The 23,160-nt window shown below is 38.4% G+C and overlaps 1 protein-coding gene across 1 annotated transcript in view; it reads right to left on the reverse strand.

The window, feature by feature from the left end:
- Positions 1–23,160, reverse strand: part of CDC73 (cell division cycle 73) — a 102,249-nt gene that overhangs the window by 14,476 nt on the left and 64,613 nt on the right. The window contains exons 11-13 of the mRNA XM_053950095.1: positions 4,880–4,937; positions 1,839–1,874; positions 1,368–1,455 (exon numbers count right to left, since the gene is read on the reverse strand). Of these exons, the coding sequence (XP_053806070.1) occupies positions 1,368–1,455; positions 1,839–1,874; positions 4,880–4,937 (182 nt within the window). The remainder of the gene's footprint in view (positions 1–1,367; positions 1,456–1,838; positions 1,875–4,879; positions 4,938–23,160) is intronic.

The following is a 23,160-nucleotide window of genomic DNA, read 5'->3' on the forward strand; positions in this document are numbered from 1 at the left end:
TTTTCTTTACACTCTTTACACTCTTTTAAAGTCTTGAGCCTGTTTTGCCCCTAAAGCATTTTCTCCTAATCCTTATCTCAACCCCATAAGCTTTAGTTTACCTGGTTATTTTCCCCTCCTCTGCTCCAATTACAGCAGAGTAGATGATTTTTATGAGTGCACTGGCATTTGGCCAGCAGTCAATCCACTACACAGGTGCTTCATTCCTTTCTGGGTACACCTGTGCCAGGAAGTCACAAATCATACAGCTGTAAAGGCCAGGGCTTTTTTTTAAAAGCCGGGGCTATTTTTTTTCCTAAATATAAAAAACCCGCATAAACAAACAACACCCTCTGTTAATCCAATTAGATCAGTGCAGTGACTGCTTGCACATTAAACTGTAATGTTAAAAGGCAGCCTTCCCTCAAAGTATTTCAGAGGAGACACAGAGAGCCCAGTACACTCACTGGACCTTGGATGGCCTGTGGCAGTAAGACAGGAGCTGGAGCTAGCCCAAATCAGAAGGCACCTGGGATCTCAGAGCACAGTTTTAAACAATTCTAGGGCAACTCCAGCAGAAGCTGTACCACCACCACAGCCTGGTTTGGATGAAAAGCAGTGTAACAGTATCATGAAAGATGAGTGCTGGGGGTGATAAAAAGATGATCCCTCAATTTTTTGGACATACCATTGCAGACAACCTACAACAGTGTATTTCTCTGTAAAAAAGACTGTTTCCAAAAAATTACCTGATGTTTACTGATAGGCATGTCAAAAAACCATGATCTGTTGGACAAGCAGAAAGATTCATTCACCCATAATGAATTGAATCTTAGAATCAGATGTGTGATGTGATAAACAAGTTTTAGTAACTCACTGAAACTTCCCTGGATGCATTTGCATCAATACTTGATGACAATATGTAAACTTCAGAAAAAGTTTTTTGTTTGCACAACCAGCTGGGATGCTTGGCTGATACAGCCCATCTGGTGACCTCCTCCTTTACAATAACTGTGGTCCTTTCCCAAAATCTTTTCTCTGAGCTCCAGGAGCTCCCTTGGTCAGCTTCTCTCAGCCTTCTTCCATGAGAAGGGTTCACTTGCATGTGGCTGCACAGATATTACATCAAAGAAAACCACTGCACACATTCCAGCTGCAAGAGTTTCCTAAATCTGCCCACAGGTCACAACTGAGCCAAAACTCTGAATTAGGTTTTTGCTTTTTTCCTACTAGTCAAGAGGAATTAATTTCTTTTATACTCTGGTCTGTAAAACTAGCGTGTCACAAGAGAGTAAATGAGCCCTCTTGCTTAATCACTAATTAGGTGCTAGAATAACTTTGTATCTGAAAACAAATTGTTATACAGTATGTTCTAATCAGCTACTTACTTCAGATCTTGCAGAAGGTCCTTTGCATTAAGCATTGTTATTAAAGAGGTCGTGGCTGCTGGAATAATGATTATGGGAGTTCGAGATCCTGTAGAGATAATAAAGTTAGACTTTGCCTGGAGGGGGTTTTTTGTTGTGTTCTGGTTGTTGTTTCCTCCCCTCCCCCTTTTTTCATTAAAGGAACTGTACATAAAACTCTTGCTTAAAAGGTCCCAATCATGAAAAAATAGTAAAGGAAAATAGTAGTAAAGCTTTTCTAAAGTAAAGGTTTTCATTCACCAAAAAAGCAGATCCCTATATCATGAGTCTCTCAACATGTGTGGGACCCATATTTAGCAAAATAAAATGCTATTATGATATACATAATACATGCTATATATTCCACTGCTTGCTTATAGTGTCAGGAAAAAAAAAAAAGTGGGCACAATTCACACAAAATTGAAACAGATCACATAACTAAAATTGACTCACCTTTCTTCTGGTTTGGAGGTGGTCTTGCTTGAGAAACTGAGAAAAACAAACAAATAAAAATACAGCAGAATGACTAGGACATAATTCCAAATGTCACTGCAAGGCATCTGTTTAATTGCAGGAGTGAGTAAGGAAGAGTCACACTACAGTTCATTAGATCATTTTTACAGATGCAAGATACTAAGATGAAGAAGGGATTTATAATTTGGGTTTGTGTATTCAGAAAACAAACAGGTTTTGACCATCTGAAGCAGATGTTAGGAAAGTTGAGTCAATTTTTCCCAGTTTTACTGAAGCTACTCATCCCCCCTCCATCCTCCACAAAAGGCCAGGACACGACACCATGGACAAAAATTCTCATCAGTCTTGAAAAAAGCTACTTGTAGATCTTCAGTTCAGTAGTGCTGAACCAACAGGAAAACCTTTACAACAAACTGATCACTAAACCTCACCTTTTTGTTAGTAGTTATTACTGTACATGACATCCATCGGATTTAGCTATCCTGAACATATATATAGAACTTTCAACAACCAAAACCTGAATTTCAGGCTTACTTGGGTTAATTTTGGATTGCCAGTGGAGTTACATGAGGTTTTCATAAGCCAAAAACACTCAGGGGGAAAATCACCCAAGCAACCAAAAAAAAAAAAAAAAGATAAAAACCCACCCAGAAACAAAATTACCCTCAACCACCAAAGAAACCCACAAAACCACTGTTGGACTGGTAGAAACTCAAGAACTGCCCCCCATCTCTCCAGTAAAATGTTTCCCCTTCAGTCTTCCAAGTTGTGACCACCTCAATACAGGAGACACTGCATTCCAAGAGTGGAAAAGCCTCTTGGTTTCTTCACTTTGGTGCTATTAGCTGGTTACCAGGTGACCTACCTGGTTTCCCCAAATAAACATTTTACAGTTTAGTTTTCAGGAGCCCTAACTTCAGGAGAGAAGTGTAGCACTTGATAATCATCATCTATGTTTATCCTAATTCAGAAAATGGTGAGTAGTAGAGAGATTGATGCAGACTAACTCAAGTCTCAACTGCTACTATGCATGACAAATTTCATTAATTGACTTCCAATTGCTTAGCACCAACTTGCTCATGTTTATTTATGACCAACTGTTTCAGAAACTTCCTAGAACAGTATAAATATTCACAGCACATACTTGCCATTATTGAAATATTGAGACCATATCCTTAATTATCTTTTCCTGACACTGTCAAATGCACAGATATAATTGGCAACACTATATTGAACTACATGAACTTTACCTACCCAGTGATTTTTAATTATTTTTTTTTAATCTAGGTATCTCCTTAAAGTAAAAATATTCTTGAAATTATGGGCAGAGCCAGCTGTCTTAAGGCAAAAAACATGAAAACAAAAAGGAGGGGGAGTGAGAATAAGCATCTGTAAGAAATTAAATAGCTGTACAAAGAGAGGTTAGGAGAAAAGTTGGTAATGCAAAATGGCACCAAAAATATAACTTAAGAGTGCATTTCAAGTATTTTCTTCAAATCACTACTGTACAACAGTTTAGCCTAATTTAACTAATGCTTCCTATGTGCAAAGCAGCATCCTCCTGGAAACAGCAGGTTTTAGTTACTTTGACTGCTAAGAATAGAACAGCTGAATTCTTAAAATATCCAAATATCAAAATGCAAAAATATCCCAGGACAGGCAGAAAGAGAAACCTCTTCTGACTACACCTGTCTTCTTTATTCTCTCTTCAATTTCCAATGTAGATGCAAGATAATGGATGGGGTTGGCCTTAGAGCAGGGCAGCATCAGTGTCACCTCTATAATGTACAAACCCCACGCTGCTGGCAGGAAATACCCAGGAAGTCACAGCCAGCAGCAGGGACTGTGACAACTCAGTCACATTTCCTTTCTTGCCACTTCTACCCTTTTCCTACTGCTGTCTGTCAACTCCATCTGCATTAGGATGCTTAACGGGGCTAGTGAGATAAGTATGACAGGCAGCATGACCTTTCCAGTTCCAAAAAAACCAAACAGAAGAATCTGTGCAAAACAGCATTTAGGCATGCTGAGAACATTCAATATTAGAATGGATTTTGGAGGAAGAAGCAGCTTTACAATATTAAGTCTTAGCATTAAATCCTGCAAACAAATCTCAAGGAATTAGCAAGGCACACATTGCAAGCATTTAGAGTCTCAACAAGGATATACAGTATTCCAGCAGTACTTCTAGAAAAAGTATATTCATTTTAACTGGTAGCTTTGTTTCCAAGGTCCCCAGAATGTCCCCAGGACCTTCATAACCTCATCTTGTCCTGAAATAGCACCTTTCACTTGAGACCTTTTTCCACCAAACCACTAACTTCTCAAAGTACGTAAACCAGGGGCAAATTTGCACATCAGTTTGCAAACACTGTCCCTCTCGTGTGCTGGTCTTACAGACTTCTAAAAATTCATCCTAAGGGTTTCTTATTTAAACAAAGTATATTTATCATCTGCATCAGAACTCGAGATTCAATCTGACAGATAAATGGACTTGGTAGCCAGAATTTACCGAATGGGAATTAAAAACCCAGTTGAGGATTTTGACCCCACTACAAATATCTTATGTGCTTAAGAAGTGTGAAGAAGTAATGACAACATATTCAGAGATCTATGTATTTCTGATATATTAATGCTAGAAGTAATAATACATCTCTTTTTGAGATTAGCTATTTTGTTTAAGTTGTTTATCCTTGGATTATTAACCAGCTCTTGTTAGATATCTGAGTGGGAATTTTGTGAAATTTTAACTGGTGACATACCAAGGCCACAACCAAGAGAAGTTCTTGACTTTTTAATTTCAGCAGTGCATCCTTTCAGTGGGCTGACTGGGCAACACACTGAAGAGAACAACCCCAAGTCCCATGGTATAACATGAAACAAAAGGCTATGGGTCTTTTCCAGTATATGCACAGTTAAAGGCCAGAAATAAATGACTTGTACTTCATTCTTGAGCTAACTAAAGTTCTAAAGAGAACTTCTTCAAAACTCATGCACATGTGTGACAGAGGCCACCTTACCTGGTCGTGGCACAGGCTGTGCTGCCGGAGTTTGTGTTTTTCGAGCAGATGCACCTTCCTTTGAAAAGACAGAAGAGCAACATTATCAGCTGAGCTTCGTGTCAGGTACATGAGTTCTTCAAATGAACACAGAGGGACAGAAAGTATCATGATAAAGAGAGCAGTATGTTTCCACTAAAGAGATGGAAGAAAACAGAGAAAATATTCCAAACTCCTTAGAGATCCTGTTTTAGGTTTAGAGAAGACAGACAACCTCAAACTTTTACAGTCTTACATTTTAACCAATCATGAACTTTTTTTAATACACATTCAAATAAACCTTTCCTATTTATAGTATTGCTTCATTTTACCTACTACTACTTTCACCAAGGGCTAGTAATGTAAATATAAGCAATTGGCTGTCGAAATGTCCAAACAAGATCCCCTTATGCTTTGGCTGGAAAACCAGGACCAAGAAATTGCAATGCATTCCTGACTTGAGGAGTTTTAGTGCCCAAAAATAGCACTCTCATGATAATTAGTTCTGCTCATGCCTTATCCAATTACCTTAATGTAACACACAAAAGACCTGCACTACTGTTTATTCTTGTTAACTCCCCAGAGTCAACAAAGCACCAAAGAAAAGAGTGAGGTCACATGTCTGCTTCCAAAGCAACACAATTCCTGCAAGAACAAATTCTGCTCTCAGTTGCTGCAGTGAAACCTCACTGAACATAACACATAGCACTGACATGCTAAAAAGCTGCAGTATATTCCAGCCACTTCTATCTGTTTGCAGAGCTGACAGGAAAAAACCTTTTTAACATGAAACCATGGATTGTAGCTGAAAATTACTTAAACACGATGTGAGGTATCCTACAAGCATGAGACACTGAGAAAGGTCAGAGATCCCACTCAGAGAAAAACCTGTCGGAAAGGACTCCAATGGCATTATCAGACTTCTATCTCCATGCATAAATAACAGTGTGTTTTGTAATGCAAAATAAAAGAAAGCTCATGAGAGGGCTCACTCCATGATTTAAATAACACTTAGAGGAGCTGCTTTTAAGTTTCCATGATGAAAGTTAAAACTCTTTATCTCATGATCTCTGAAGTACAAATAGAAGCTCCCACACAAGCCCATAGAAAACACAAATTTACTCAAAGCCTCTCTTCCCTGAGCGTTAGTGAAGCCACCCATGATTAGTTACAATAAGCTGGAGCTGATATTTGGTGCACTGAGCAGCTTTTGTAACTTTTACAGGAAACAACCTTCCATTAATCTTCAGTATAAGGATTTAACCCTGCACTGCACATCTATCCCAAATTTTGCTGTACTCTTTTCTGATTATTGAAATACCAACATTTCTGTAGGGCAGTTGAGTCAGTACCTGTTATTTTAAGAGTTACTTTTATAGCAGCAGAGGAAAGGTATTTTTGCCAATGCCCTTTCATAATAATTACTCAGAAAATTATAAAAATTAAAATACTACCACACTCTAGAGGAAGAGCAGCAGGAAAGGCTGACTACCTTTGAGACAAGCCTTGCCAATGAGAAACAGCATCTTTCTTTTTACTTCCACTTTCCAAGAAAGCAAAAATAAAACATTTTGCACCTTTTTCTGTAGAAGGATACCATGTTCTGTGTCAAAAGAATGATTCTGTGCTGCACTAGTTACTCATTTTGAAGAAACTAAGATTTCCCCCATAACACTTCTTTAAATTCACAGTACTTGATGAAATGGAAAGGAAATTACCAAACTAAAGAAACATCAACTCCTGCAAGGCTAAGTTTCAAGTTTCTAAATCCAGTTTAGATGCATAACCATTACTGTGTGCTGTCCCACACCTTCATTCCTCCTTCCACCCCTATGGAATCCACCCCTATGAAAGTGCAGCCTCACTGCCTCCTCTGCCACTCACCCAGTGCTTCCCATGTCTCAAACACACCCTGCAGTGAAGGAGGCAACCAGGAGCTGCTGCAGAGAAACTTGTGAAGAATTATAACCAAATAAGAACCAAAGCCAAACCAGTGGCTTGAGCCTAATGAAGTAACTGGCAAATTATCTTTTTTGGGGTTCTTTATGGTCTCCTTTGAATTGCCTGCCCTACAGCGATTTATGGGAGTGCAGGAGCCTAAAACAAAACAACTGAATGGCAACTGAAAGAAACAAAATAACCCCCCCCCAAATGAAAAACAAAGTACAGGGAAAAAAAAATCACATAAAATATCTGATTAATAGTAGGAAATAAATTCATCTAAATGAGTAAATACCACTTTCAGGCCTATGACTATTCTGTTTGTAAGACCAAATTCTGCAAATCAATAAATTATGGAGGTCATAGCTTTTAGTTTTATGAATTGATACCTTAGACTATGATAATCTCAGGAATGAACCTCTCTCAGGTCACAACTCCTGATATTGAGGTATCCTCAAAGCTCAGCTGTCACCTGATTGAAGGTATACCATGAATCCTTTGGAGGTGATTTACACCCCTTGTCTTTTTACAATTTTCAGTGATCTAACCACTACCTCCTGTTCTGTAAAAGCTGCAGCCAGTGTAGCAAAAGAAACTCTGATCAATATTTCACCCCCACATTTCTCAGAAGATTTGTAAGGAGAAATGTGTACTACTAAGGTGAGGAAAAGAACAGAAGTACAGAGCTGTGGTGGTTGACAAGACCTGCCAGTGGAGAGGAAAATCTGGTGTCAGTATGGAAGTCATTAGCAGGATAATTTTGTTAGTATTTTCCTTTGTCCTGCTAAGTTTGGGTTTAAAATTACTGCTTTTCAAAAGCATTCAGATAAGAGATATAAGCTTTTCCTATGACAACACACTGATTGAAGACAAGCTCTGCTCTTAAGGCAGGTATAACCACAGAGAAGTCCATGCCAGGATTTCTCCCAGAGAAAAAAGAGTATTCATCTGACAGAATAACTCCAAAGCTGCTTCATCCAACTACACTAAGGGGGTGCTACTGGTGATTTGTGGTCTCTCAGCTACTCAGAGGCAACTCCTGGTTTGCACTCTCTCACTCCCTGTAAATGCCAGAGTTATTTCTCACTGAGCACACACAAAGGTATCTCAAATCTTCTCATGTGAAATTTTTAATCTAAAAGTTACTCTTAAGTAACCAGCACGCTGCAGATTCCAACTCCAGCTAAGGGAGCTTTTGTTTGTGCAGCTGTACCCTAAGCATCACAAGCAGCAGAAATCACTGTTTAGCTATTTAAAGAACATTCATTTCCTCAAAATTTCTGAATACTTAGACAGTTTTGCTCGAAAATGACATACCTAATTCTCATGCATAAGCTGTTTGACACTGTTAAGGAGTATATTATGAATATTCATAAGTTCAAACTAATTTAGTAACAAAACCATGTAATTTGAAAAATACAAATCTTCTTTAAGACAACCACTTAACGTTGTTTTTTAATCAAAAACACATTACTTGGTTTATTTCTGCTAATTTACCATAGAAGGTTATATATATAGAGTTTACTTATGATTTACATTTTAACCATTCAGAAGAAACAACCTGACACAGAATGTAATCAGCTCCATACTTTCCTGAGCCCCACTGCCTCGTTTCCCTACAGGGTTGGATCTGCTTCTCTGTGGGATTCATTTTAGTGCTCGTGTTCCCTGTCATATCAGACATTCAAAATATCTCTGCCTAACAATGTTTTTGTGTTTGGTGTATTCCTTTTGCTATTTAGCATTGTTGTACCTAAACACCTAAAAAATACTGGGTTCACAAAGCAATGGATGAGTGGAAAATAGCTCAGTACCTGTGGTTAGAGCCATGGTTGCATTTAAGTTTCCTAAGAGTGGCTGTTGGGGGTTTGTTTGTTTGTTTTCTTTTAGACACCTTTTAAAACCTCTTGGTTTTAAACCTCTTTCTTTAAACCTCTTTTTCTGACCTTTCTAAAAATGACAATTTTTTAAAACAGCTATTATGTGTATTAATTAACAAAAACTACCCATTACCAATATTTACCTGACAGATTAATCAGGACCCAACTATTATTTTCCTATATTTTAGATACTTAGTGGTTTTCTTAGGTCTAAATGAGCATTAACATCCATAGTTAGGTTAACTTCATTTCCCAGCTGGAATGAAAAATTGCCTGAACAGTAACTCCTGCTACACTTTAGAAAATAAATCCTCCTTAAAACCCCTCCTTTAAAACCAAATCATTAAAGATGTCTTATGGCAGCTTGACAGGTTCAAATGGTGGAAGGAAGAACTATTTCATTGCATATTCCCTTTCCCAACTGGTTTCTATGTAGAGATCCTAAGAGCCTGTAGTATTTTGACCTTTAAAAAAAAAACATTAGGAGCAAAGGACAGAGTCAACAATTTGATGCTATCTTGTGGCTTTAATTTGGTAAATTTAATTACTATCTTGTTCCTTAATAATATTTAAATTAGTCCCAGAATTTCACTAAAAAATCTGAAAATTATTGGGTAGCTTGCATGCTCCTGCCCAGAAGCAGTAGAAGCAAAAAGTAACATTTGATTCTGCAAGAAGTGTTAGCAACTGCTTGCATGTAAAACACAGAGCAGCTTCCAGCCATGACAGACTTCACCCAAAGACAGCTCTGTTTGTGACGAGGAGCACAGCAAAACTTGGATTCAAAAGAGAAAGAAAAGAAGTAGATGTGAATGGCAAGCTTGTAAAATTATTTTCAAGAACAGGCTTCAATGTATCTATTCAATTTGAGGTACAAGAGACTGTAAAAACTCACTTTAATTACCAGCAACTCTTATTTCCTGACTTAAAGTATTGAACCATTGAAAATTTTAGTAAAGCCAGCCTAAAGAACTATGAAAAAACCTAAAACAACTGCATAGTTAAAAAGAATACATTTTTTTTTATAAATTAAATATTGCATATATCAATGTATGAACAAACAGCCAAAACAAAGGGTTGACTTCAAAGCAGGCATCTAAAAATTGGTCCATATGCCCTACTTGAAGCCTGATAGAAACATCTATTTCATATAAATTGGATTCTGAAAACATAGAGCTTTGTTCAAAAAATTTAAAGCCCATAGAAGCCTTGGAAAAAAATCCAGGCCTTTCAAAGAGTCATGTAAAATAATCCAACTCAGTGGCTCTGCCTCTGCAGCCTTCACAATAATTCACTGACTTCTGTCTGCATCAAGGAAATTTTAATAATAATTTAACTATAATTTAACTAGTGTTTCACATCATCATTTTATTTATACATCAAACTGGTATCATTTATTTTCATATTTTTATGCGCACACAAATCTGCATGCAGTCCCGAAAGACATGCTTAAATTGCAAGCTTTTAACTGCCTTCATAATTTTAAACTATACAGTAAAAAATAGAATTTATTGTGTAAATGTTATAGTTATTTTCACTTCCATTGTTTGCAATATTAATGAAAAGGTCATTTCTACTGTTTATATTGTTTCAACTCCCTTATTTTCTGGAAGGGAAAGTGGGAGTTTAAGCAGAATTAAAGACATTTTTACAGAACAAATTTTAACAGAAGTTAAGTTTACCAGTATTTATCAAAGGACTCCCATACCAATTACCTAAAGAAAATAACAGCATAGATTCACTATTTTGTACCTGGACAACCAAAAAAACTGATGTGACAAAACAAAAAGGACTGATAAAAAAATATACAGAACATGTTTATTTCAAAATACAAAACTCATCATAAAATCATTAAATTTGGAAAAGACCTTCAAGCTCATTGAGTCCAACCTTTAGTATATTATATTAAAATGTATTTTACTGAAGGTCATGCCTTATCCAGCATAGAAGGCTTCCAATCCTAAAATTCAGTTTCATGCCACAAAAGTCAATGTCAATCTTACAAAGGTAATAGAAGCCTCATTATTGTTTTCCAAATATTCAAGTACCTCTACCAAATTTCACAAAATAGGGAAATCAGAATGAGCACAGCACTACAGGGACAGAGGAGGGGGGAAAGGAGAACCAGGGGAAGGTGGCACAAATAAAACTCTGCTGGTTCCACCCAGGGACTACCCAAACATTAACACCTGTTGTACCACACCATGCAAATTCAACTTTCACTTACAAATCTCGTCCCTTATTAATTCATTACAGAATTAAAACTGACAAGATTATTCAAATTCAGAAACCCTGACACTGTTAAAAACGATAAACAGAACTGATGGGTGCTTGCAGGTTAGACCTGGCAGTGAGTGTCACTGAATGAAAAATATTCACTGCAATTTCCTGTTCATTAGCAGGTCAAAAGAAATTAGCTTTAAACGTGACTGAATTAACTGGACTGCTTATTGAAATCTTAGGAAATATTCTGGTTCCGCAAAGAAAACAAACCAAATCACAACTAAAACTAAAAGAAAACTGTAGTGACTAGTGAACAGCTAGGGACAAAAGCATATTAAAAAGCTGCAGTAATAACAATAATGGAAATCACTGGAGAAGCTTTTGAAAAGAATTAACCAAAGCCACAACTACTAAGATGTTTTAAAACCATTACTCCCAAAATTAAGCGATCCAACCCCTCTGAAGAGTCCTCTCAGAAGTGAGCCAGAGCTCCTCCCACCTCTATCCCTGCACAGAATATCTGTAAAATTAAGAATTTTGTCTTGAATTTACATCAGTCACATAAATTCAAACTGCTGCTATAGAAATAGCAATTTTTGAGCAGAAGAGGGATGTTGGTGACAAAGATTAAACATGTAAACACTTCCATTTTCCTGGGGATAAGCTGTTTTCGTCAAAAACAACTCTTAATCCTGAGAACTCCAGAGGACTTGTTTGTTTGTTTGAAAAATAAAGGCTTGTCTATACCTCCCTATGTTAATTTTAATGATTCATTTCCATGAACTGAGTGAAAAGATAAAGGCAGTTATCACTAAAACATTATTTTTGCTTAGACTTCCTTCCCTTTGGGTTAGTTATCTAAGCCAGCCTCACATATATTACCTGGCAGCCAGGGAGGGTTTTGAGAAGCACAGTTTGAGTATCAAAGGATTGTTTCATCTTTCTCTAAAGGTGTAAAGGTCTCTACCCTACTGGTTTTCTGCACACCACGATCAGCCCAGGACACATCAGTTCAACAGAACTGGAATTTGTATCTAATTGTGATTTACTGCAACTGGCTCATGTTTGAGTCTCTAAGTCACAACCTGACATATTCATAACTATCTAGTTCCAATACTGCCTCTAAGGACAGGCACTGGTCACTCACAGGAAGTGGTTTTTATCAGAAATATCAAAGAATATGGGGCTCAAGCAAACCATTTGCCCAACAGCACAACTGGCATGCAAATTCCAAACATACAGAGAAGCACTATTGGTTTTGTGTTCAGATTCAGCTTTGGAAATGGGATTCAAGGGAATAGTCACATTTACATTACAGAAAATGCTGCTCAGTACAGAGCAGCAGGAAGACCCCACTTACACCTGCACCCAGTGAGCAATACATAAACAGAGGTGTAAGTGACATCAGAAAGGTTCCTTTGCAACTTCTGGAAAGACTCATGAAATGCTTTGTGTGAGAAGAATATTTTTAAAAGCTCTGCAGGTGCCTAAATGAATACAGATGGGCCCTTGACATCTGCATGAAAATTTATCCAAAAAAAAATCCCGAAAATGAATCAAGACCCAAGTAACTGAAAAACTTTGTGGGATGCTGTCAAACATCTCAATGCAACAGAAACTGCTGAGGCTCTTTCCAGCCTTCCCCTGCTTATACTGACTCCCATTGCTACAACACAGGGATGCTGGATTAGAATTCTAATACACGTGCAGCTATTAGAAGACCTTAGGTTATTTCATGATTGCTTGTTCAACAAATTATCCAGCACCAGTTGTTCCCAGTGGTACTTCATCCTGATGTAATCTTCTCCTTTCTATTCACTAAAAAGTAGTTTTAATATTATTCTTCTGTACCTCACCAGCTTTAGCAATCCCAGCACTATGCTTATATATTTCATTATGTTGTAAGAAAACACAATTATCATGGGTGGTCATGGGCAGAGAGATGAAAGCAATTTTCCAAGTAATCGCCCAGCAAAACTTAAAATATCTGGGGAAAATCCTGAAACTGAATTCCTTGAGGAGCCAATGCGCAAAGCTGAACAGTAGAGCAATGAACTCCAAGTTGTTTGTGGTGCCTAGAACAAACACTGCTGAGTTCAAAGATGTGTTTTTCAGGATCAAAAGCTTTAGCTGCAGCTATAACAAATTTTAACAAACAAGCCAAGAGATGAGGGCTTGAGTGATGACAGCAATGGATGTGAGCATTCAAGGGACTGTAACCACTTGGATATGGAAAGGGCTATTTTGAACTGCCACAGGCCAGAAAAAGGGCTAAAAAATGTTCGAATTGCAGAGTGCCTTGTACTCCAGGCTTCCTTGATGAACAACAGCTCATCTGCTATGCAAATTCAGCTGAAAAAGCAAAGATACTTTTTTTTAAATACCCAAAAGGTGAAGATTGTGAGATCCTCTGTAACTGTAATAACCTGCTGGTAATACTAAACCAGACCTTGGCAGTCAGCTGAGTAATACCAGTCATGAAACTTGTGCTATCTCAGATTTTCTTCTGAACTCTTGTACTTTACTTTGTGGCTTTTACACAAGTACACACCAAGAGATTCTTGTGGGATGCCCACTGCTTTAATGGCTACAGCAATGTTACATGACAGAACAGTAGGTAAAGGAAAAAATTAGTGTATTTATAGAAATTATCTATGACATTTGGAAACAGAGCAGTGAAACCCCAACGTGACATTGGTTAAAGCCCTTGGATCAACAAAGTGTCTTGTTCAGACAGAGCAGATTCACTGCCTTGGGTGCTGGTGATGAAAATATTGACAAGGTACTGAGACACAAGAGAGCTCTGTAGAAGATGAGACAAGCAAGTTAGAAACAGAGTAGTAATTCTCTGCAATAATTTCAGAGTTTTAGTCCAGCACAAAAGTGTTAAGATTTCTGGACTTGCACATGCTGCAATTATCCACACCCTGTAATTCTCCCAGACGGGGAAAACTGGATATTTTAATCTGCTTACAAGATAACCAGAACTCTTGTCTCTGAACATTTGTCCTGCCCCAGCTGTCTCAGTCCACAAGTTCAGTTTTAGTTGTCATATGGGGAAAAAAAAGTTAAAATTAACCAAAGGAACACCACAATTCTCAGACCCCCCCCTGATCCTATCCTGCTCTTACTCTACAAATTCTATTGCTTTAACTCATTAAAAAAAAAAAAAAAAAAAACAGACTGAAAGGAAGAAAATATGTTGTCTACCATGAAGACAGAAAGTGAATCAAATCAGGATGCAAGCAGAGTATTTTTGGAGGACGGGGTGAGAGGACAATGGGCAAACACTTTTTTTGTTCTACAACACTGTAGCTAAGCACCCCTGATCATAGTGACAGCAAAAGCTATCACTTCTCCTTGGCAAGAACACAATTTGGTCATTTCCCCTTTCCTCAGATGCTGAACTTGAGCTTTGCATTTACAGCTTATACAATTGGAACAGCCCCTGTGAGATGTTTGTCAAGCACTGCACACAGCATGTGCAAGGTTAAAATGCAGGGGAGCAGCGACAAAGGCTTCAAACAAAGCTTTCTGCACCAAACCCACCTCCACCTGGGGGTGGCACTTCTCCCATGCTGCCAGCCCAGACTGTGCTCCTCATCTCCTTTCCCCATGTGCAGCCCCAGAACAGTCACAGAATTCAATTCACGACTGGGTTGGAAGAGACCTTAAAGATCATTGAGTCCAACCCATGCCCCAGCACCTCAACTAAACCATGGCACCCAGTGCCACATCCAGGCTTTGTTAAACACATCCAGGGATGGTGACTCCACCACTTCTCCAGGCAGATAATTCCAGAACTTTATGACTCTTTCCATGAAAATCATTTTCCTAATATCCAACCTATATTTCCCTTGGTGCAGCTTGAGACTGTGTCCTCTGCTTCTGTCAGTGCTGCCTGGAGAAAGAGACCAACCCCACCTGGCTACAGCCACCTTTCAGGGAGTTGTAGAGAGTGATGAGGTCACCTCTGAGTCTCCTTTTCTCCAGGCTGAACACCCCCAGCTCCCTCAGTCGTTCCTCACAGGGCTTCTGTTCCAAGCCCCTCACCAGCCTCGTTGCCCTCCTGAGCATCTCAACTTCCTTCCTAAACTGAAGGGTCCAGAGCAGTCCTTGCTAACAGGCTGATAATGTGTTCAGAGGAACTGAGCAACACTCAGATTTCACCACAAGAAGCTGGAAAATCTGCCCCCAAACACAAAGTTACTGGTCATATAGTGAATGAACTTTTATTTCACTAAAAATACTAAATCAGAGAAAGCAGCTGTTGTGAACATAATACTTTGCATTTCCAATGTCCAGGCTTGCTATAAGGTGACCTATGAAAAAGCCTTATTTTGTGAACTATTATGACCAGAGCTGACATTTGATTGCAATGTTTCTTTCTGTCCCGTGACTTTACACATTTGCATCAAGTGAAACAAAAGATGTCAACACAACACATCTATTGTTGGATTTAAATGTTTATATTCCGATTTCAACAATATAAACACACCCTTAGAATCATTTCCCCACATTTTGAGACAGAGCATGGAAGCAATCTGGGATTCAAACACAAACTTCAAACCGACCAAGTTCCTAAGCAGTGTATGAATAGTACCTCACTCTTAACTCTTTAGGAGTTACTCACCTGCAGCTTCCCATAGGTAAGCTTAGATATTTAACACAATAAACATCATTGAAAAAAAACCTTGTGCTCTTCAGTGTCCTTAAATGGCTGCTCCCACCTAGAGTCAACATCATTAACCTATTTTTCTCAGTACAATATTCTGAAGTCAGCATTTCCAAAATTTGCAGTAATAGCATTCCTCTCACACCAGTCACAGCAGCTGTGACAAAAACTGCCTGCTAGACCACCTTGTCTTTGGCTGCAGGATGTCCAAGTTTCATATGCAGCATCATAATCAAATACCCCCAATAAAAATGCAAAGGGTTTGGTGCTGTTAAGTGCCATTTATCACCCTATCCTGCAGTTCTCTCTGCCTCCAGTTTTCCCTGTGAGATCCATTACAACACATACTTTTCATTGAAGAACTCTCATTCCAGAAGTCAGTTTTAATTAAAATATTCTTTTATTTACAATTAGGAAGGAGCACTCAAATTAGACCAAAACTTTTATTATTCCCCCTTCTTGAAGAAATTTCCACTGAGTGCAACTGGGTAACTACAAAAGGCCTGGAGTTTCCCTCCCTGGGTACAGATGTAACAGATGAAAGCATTAAAGTATTTTGCAGGTATCACTACTACGGAGCACAAAATCACACTACTGTACATGTCAGCAGAAAGCCAGGCAGCCACCTGAACACAAAATTCTGTATTTGTTCAATTAAGCCTCTATACTTATCCTACAGATTCCAAAACTAAAGAAAACAAAACCCAACCGAATAATCCCCCAAATACAACAACAAATTAAAGCCTTCTGGTTTATACCCAGAGAACAAACAGACAACAGACATTAAAGTTTCAGTTGTCTCCATTTCAGCATGTCCTAAAAGCCTGGCTCTTTGCCAAAAGCAATACAGCCTATGGACATGGCTGATTTCCTTCAAAAAGAAATCACACAGGGGGACCAAACAACAGAAGCACAATATTAATCATCACCTAACAAAGCCACCTGAGACAGAAAAGCACTCCAGTCACACATCACAGATTCCTATATTGAGGATAAACAATAGAAGAATATATACTGTATTTGCATCACAACAACAAAGCTTCCTACTTGTGTGCTTCTTGAGAAATGGAGATGTTTAAAGAAGTGCCTTCAAGGTTTTTAGTGCTAGCATGGCTTCAGCAGGATCTGTGTATTAGTGCTGTAATACCATACTCCAAAGAGATTGTGCAAATGCCTGTTGGTACTGGTATCCTGAAGAAACATATCATTCATACTACCCTGCTGGAGCATATAAAAGCTGATGATGTTACATGCCCATATCAAAAACTAACTGTAGTGGCAATAAATCATGCATTAAGTTAAAATACAGGAAGGCTTCTGGCTGTATCACAAAAGAGGAATTTTTTCCATTTGGCCTTCTGCCTCTACTTTCAGCTTCCTTTGGCATTATATCTAAATTCCCCATTATTCTTCTTTCTTTAGTATAGAAGATTAAATTAAGCCCTTCTCAAAGCACTAAGATGACAGCATTCAACTTTAATTTTTTCATTTTACACACAATCCATACCCTAGATAGAGAATCTCCAAGCTTCTAGCATTGCATTAGGAGAACTGGTTTATCACAGGCTGTTCTCAGCTGTATTTTTGGTAGTGCAGAAATGCATCCTCTTAAGTAAAGGTCAACTGGCGAGATCTCATGCAGTGTGGGGCCATCCTATTCAAAGATGAGGATAAGGGCTCTACAAAACCAATAGATTTTAGGATCTTCCTGTTACACTGTAACTTTTATACAGGTTTCATCCATTGCTGCAAAAAAAATAACCCATGAAAAATGAGCAGACTCCAAAATGCATCACAAAACAGGTTCTGAAAGTTTTCAAACAGCTGTGCCCTCTTACTCTGTACACACAAACACAACTGCATCTTTAGGAACCTGTGAATAGCCACTGGAGATGACAGACTGCCAGTCAGCACATTCACAGGTGAGGTTCACTACAACCATTATTTCTGCTCCTCACATGTTAGAACCATCAGTCATCCATGATGATCCTGGGGATTTCACAGTTTATCTGAAGGAAATCTGCCACAGGCAGCAAGACCTCCTCAGCTCTCCTTCAGCCCTCACATCTGTCCTGGTACTCCAAATAGCTGCTTCACCTTTGAAAAGTCTAATGTCAATCATAAAAAAATAAGTAAGTTTTTGGGTTTTTTTCTACAGCAATGTGTTGCAAAGTAAAATTCCCTCAGTTCAGAAAACCGAACACTAAAGTGGCAGGAAATAAAAATGAGTAAACCACTAAGAGGAGACAATGTTTTGGAATAGAGTTAGGCTTTCAATGCCAAGATTTCAATGAGAGGAAAAAAAACCAACACACAGTGTAATAAGATTCCTCTGTCATGACATCCTGGAACTTTCTGTACATGCTTAGGATGGCTTTACCAGTCACAAACAGATTCAATTTCATAGAGACTCATCCAATAACTTCTTTGCCTTAGTCAGGTCGTGCTCTACTTTTACAAGAAAAACACCAAAACAAAATAGCAGCATCACCTTTTGAGCAAGGGCAGCAGAATAATTTTACATGTAGCTCAACAGCCTGATAGTAAATACACAAACCAGAGACCTCACACTTTTCTATTTATTCCTGTGCTTCCAAAAAGACATTTTGAAAATGTAAGAAAAAACAACTAATCAAGAGTTAATGCTAGACTACATATTTCTTCCTTATTTTGCAGGTTCTGCATTGACATATTCTTGGGGGAATAAATATGTGTCTATTCTGGAGGAAGAGCAAAAATCCTTATCTCCTCCAACAGACATTTCTGTCACTGTCTAGTGCTTAGTTTGAAGAAACACATCTGAAGGCACTACCACTATGAGAGCTGTTCTAAGAAAAGCCCTAAGTTACTATCACCCTCAGATCTCAGTCAGATGGGATCAGCTATTTCCAGGTAGCACATTTTCCAGTGGAGATGACGGAGATGCCTCAGGTTTCATGCTCTCCTTAGCTCAGGGCAGCTTCTCAGAACCGTTTCCTTCCCAGGCTACAGCCCTGCCACCCAGCACGGGGCTGCTGCAGGCACACAACCTCTGGCTGCCTCAGCACTGCTCTGAGAACAGCAGGCAATTCTGCACAGTCACCAGCCACACGGGAGCCAGGGCTGCACCAGCCTGTTCTGAGCAGGCTGCTGCATCTATTCCCACATGGTCGGCATTCCACAAGGCTCAGGAGATTGTGTGCATTATCCTGTGCAGCCACAGATCCACTTTTACTCTGGCACTGGTCCCAGCCAACCTGCCAGGGAGAGAACAGGGATTCCAGAGAGCTGCTCTAACCTTTCTTGCTACACCCACTTTACTGACATATCTCCTTGCTCACTCCCTTCTTCCCATGCACCTCAGATAAGTGACATTTAATTACATGGAATAAATAACCTCTTCCCCTCTTGTCATTAGGCAAACACAGCATAAGAGTACAGATAGTGGCACATCGTAAGGAAAAACAGAAAAAGGAAAAACAAAGAAAATGGCAAATGTAAATTTTTCACAGTAGGGAAACCTTTTCCTTATGAAGTGACCTAGATTCTCAAACAAAGGGATTCCCTTTCTGTACTGTATCCAGGCCTTATTAAATAAAGAAGGAATTTTTATTCTATTTATTACTTTGCTTGTTAACCTAGAAATACAATAGAAGGGCTTTTGATATTTGGCAAAATAAGGAACACCAAGGCAAAGACTAATATGGAGATCCAAAGGTGTGAGGGAAAGAAAGGACAGAAAGGACAGAAAGGAAAGAAGGGAAAGAAGGGAAAGAAGGGAAAGAAGGGAAAGAAGGGAAAGAAGGGAAAGAAGGGAAAGAAGGGAAAGAAAGGAAAGAAGGGAAAGAAGGGAAAGAAAGGAAAGAAAGGAAAGAAAGGAAAGAAAGGAAAGAAAAAAAGTGGGTCAGATTTGGTCTCATCAACAGCTCAATCTTTTGATATGCAATGTAAATCATAATGCTTGCACATTGATGAAACAAGCATGCATTAACCAAAATTTACAGAAAAAGCATTTGTAGAAGTCTGAGTGTTTGATTACACAAATCCTCAAGAGAAGAAGACTTCAAAGAATCGCCAATATGCATCATCCAAGGTCATGAGATTTTGTGGGGTTTTTAAGAGGATGACAGGTTTTTGTATGTTTTTAAGAAGCGGTGTGTGTTTTTTTAGATGACAAATGCTCTCTATAAATTTACTTTAGCAAGACAGATCAACGACAGAATTCTGCAGATGCTGATTATGAATTGCAAGATTTTATACCTAACAGAAAAATATCATCTTGAATTTTAGGCTGAATTTTATGAATCAAGCATTATTATATTAAATACAACCAGTATTTTTTCTTTTACACTCACACCTCCCTACAGAATGCATTGATTATTCTTAATATTACGTCTTGAGGTGGACAAGATGCAAGAGAGCTGTCTCTGATTTCTTCTTCTGTTAGAAGCTACTAAATTACAGAAAATAAACCACCTGGAATTTCAGTTTGAAATATAGCTTCAGATAGCAGAAAATAATAAAAATTCTCTAGTTCTCAATCAATATTCTCTGTCAATTTACATTATACAAACCAGACCCTGAGGATTTCTTCTAAATGAAGCATTTGAGGACTAGGAGTCCTGGTTACTGACTCTACATTAGTAATTTATGTGAAAAAAAAATCCTCAGGCTCATGAAATTAATCTAAAGTCTTACACAGATTACAGAAGGAATAATGAACACAGTTATTCAGACAAAATCCATTATTTCCACAGCAGAGCTTCCTTTTCCTTGAAAGCCACTCAAGGAATGGTATCATTTAAGTTTAATGTGAATTTTAGAAGTGAAAAGTCTGCAGTTTAATCTCCACTGATTGGGAACTACAGCGAATTGAGGGAAACATGAAGGTGGAACAATATTCAGTAAAACCAGGGACATGTCCCCAACTGGCCAGGCTGAAGCAGTTCAGTCAGACTGAGTGATGTGCAAAGTGTTTGGAGAAATTTCAGCCCCTCCAACATGTCAAAAAAAGAGCAGTAGGGAACTTCTCTTAAAAGGGGATTTATCCTCCATTTTATGATCCAGGTTTTCTGCTGGCTATGAACAAATATTGCTGAAATTTATGACACGAATAGGACCTCTTGAGTCACTGAGGAAAGGATTTTTTCCCACAGATTTTGTTGGTTTTCCCAGTTTAAGCATCTGTGCTTGAAGGAAAGGATTCAGGCATTTAAGGCACTTGCTAAATCTCTGTTATTCCTGCTGTAAACATTTCATGTCCCCCAGAATTAGCTGTAAATGAGGATACCTACAGGATGAAGCTGTAGGAATTAAAATACTAAAGCTACTGAGGAAATGTGACAGATGGAAAGAGTCAGTACAGGTCTCAACCCCAAGTCACAGAAAATTCTGACAGCTCTGAAAGACCAGTTCTTCAATTTCATATTATTTAACATTCACTAAATAACTGCCTCACCAATTTCAGTACTAAAAATTTTTGAGGCTAACAAAATGTCTCAATATTCCTGTACAAACCATATACATGGGGGAAAAAACTTAGTGAGAGGATGAACAGCTGGAGTTGCTAATCTCTTAATTGGTCCCACACAAAAGAAAAAAAAAGCTCTAAGTAGCTCCTCCAGTATGGAAGAGTGCTGGGCAGGACAGGATGGCTGCATCCTTTGCTGAACTGGATGAGCCAAGACTTTTCAAGTTATTGGGAGAGAAGTGTGGGATGCCTCAAGAGCCTGAAGACAGCCTGAGGGAAAAGGGGCAGAAAAGGTCTGGACAGGTGGCAGCAGCTGGAACCAGACATTTTCCTTCCTCAGCATAAAAGCTGGTGCCTGTTATCTCCAACAGGATACCATCTTCCTTCACTCCATCTTCCATGCTTTGAAATTGGATATTTAGCACCAGTTCTTCCACCAGAGTCCCACTTTCTGTAAGAACTGGAGTTTTTATTTCTAATTCTCATGCTGGGGTTGTGAGGGTGGGTGTTAGGGGTACCTTGATCATATAGTGTAAGCAGGAGGATGAAACAACCCATGAGGTAAGGGGAAAAACACCAGCCCATTTCCCACTGTAAACTGCCTGTGAATTTTGGTACTTCAGCTGCTTGGCCTCCTCTCCCCTGCTGTGCTGAATCAAAGCTCATAAAGTCCCTGCTCCTCTCAGAATGTAAAAGCAACACTTGTGACAGGCAGAAAATATTACTGCTGGCACTGGTTTGTCAGTTCATCAGGGGAGAACCACACAACCAAAAATCCTGCACAATACCAATGAAATTATGTTGTCCAACCCTGCAAGAATAAAATCTGCATTTAGCACTTGAGATCAGCAATAATTGCGTGCAATGCCTGGGAGAAGATGCAAAAAAATCAGAATACAAAAGAAAGAAAAGATAAAGCAAACACCACAATATTGAAGAAAGAAATACATCTGGAAAGTAGTCCAATATACATTTGTATAATACACAAAATCAGAACTGAATCAAAGCAGACCAAAATTTTATATTTTGTACTTTGGCTTTTTGAGTGAATTTTGAACCACTCCAAACCTGTGATCCTCTAAGGAAGCTGTGATAGGAGAACAGAATGAATTCTAGCTGGACACCTAGAACATCAGTTTACTTAATAAAAAAATACAAGCTTTAAAATAATAGAATATCTCCTTGAAATGTTTCCCAAGAAACACCCTTCTGACTTGAAAACATCACTTGGACTTTCCCCTCCTCTCAAAACTTTGTGAAGTTGGGGATATGCTTATATTCCTTATGGACTAAAACATAATAATCAACTGTATAAAACCTGATCCATGTTTCATAACAACTGGGAACTTTTTCTAGTTCTATAGATCGATCTATATTGCTGCATTCAGGTTCTAAAGTTACGACACTCAGTAGTTAATGAAATCACCAAGTTTATGGCTTGGGTGTTATTAGAACAGAGAGCAAAATCTTGACCATTTATAAAAACCGCACCAAGTGTAAAAGCTGGGTTTCACTACCAGCTAAGCAATGGTGAAAATGTACAAAGCAAAATAAGGCAGGCAATACTGACACTTGTGGTCATTTCTAGATTGCTATTTTTCCTTCACTTACAAACATGTCTCGGATAGCTAAGAAACATGTTGGGATCTCAAAGTACTCAAGCAAATTCCAAGTCTTTGCCAACCCTGTCTCCACTTTAGATGAACTTACTGGAGAAGTATCATTTTTGAAGAAAAGAGCAGAATGGCCACTGGCCATATACATAATAATTCTCAACATGATAAATTAAAACTAAGCATTTATGACACTCTGTATTAACACATTTCCAGAAGGTAAAAATAAAGCTTAAAGACCAATAATAACCAATGAAGCTTAATAACCAATTAATAAACTAAGAATAACCAACCTTGAAAATGTTGCCATTAATCATTCTGAACTGTCACTTGAAAGCTTTTCAACACATTACAGTTGATATAATACTCCATTTTACTATGATAAAATGAACTTTGCAAAGAATTCATGGAGTATCTGGAATGCACAATCCATATGGGAATAGTGATAGGCCACGTGGCCTAAGTATTTAAACTCTCAAGGG

Source organism: Vidua chalybeata, chromosome 9 (assembly GCF_026979565.1).
Source record: "Vidua chalybeata isolate OUT-0048 chromosome 9, bVidCha1 merged haplotype, whole genome shotgun sequence".
In the NCBI taxonomy this organism is placed as follows: domain Eukaryota; kingdom Metazoa; phylum Chordata; class Aves; order Passeriformes; family Viduidae; genus Vidua; species Vidua chalybeata.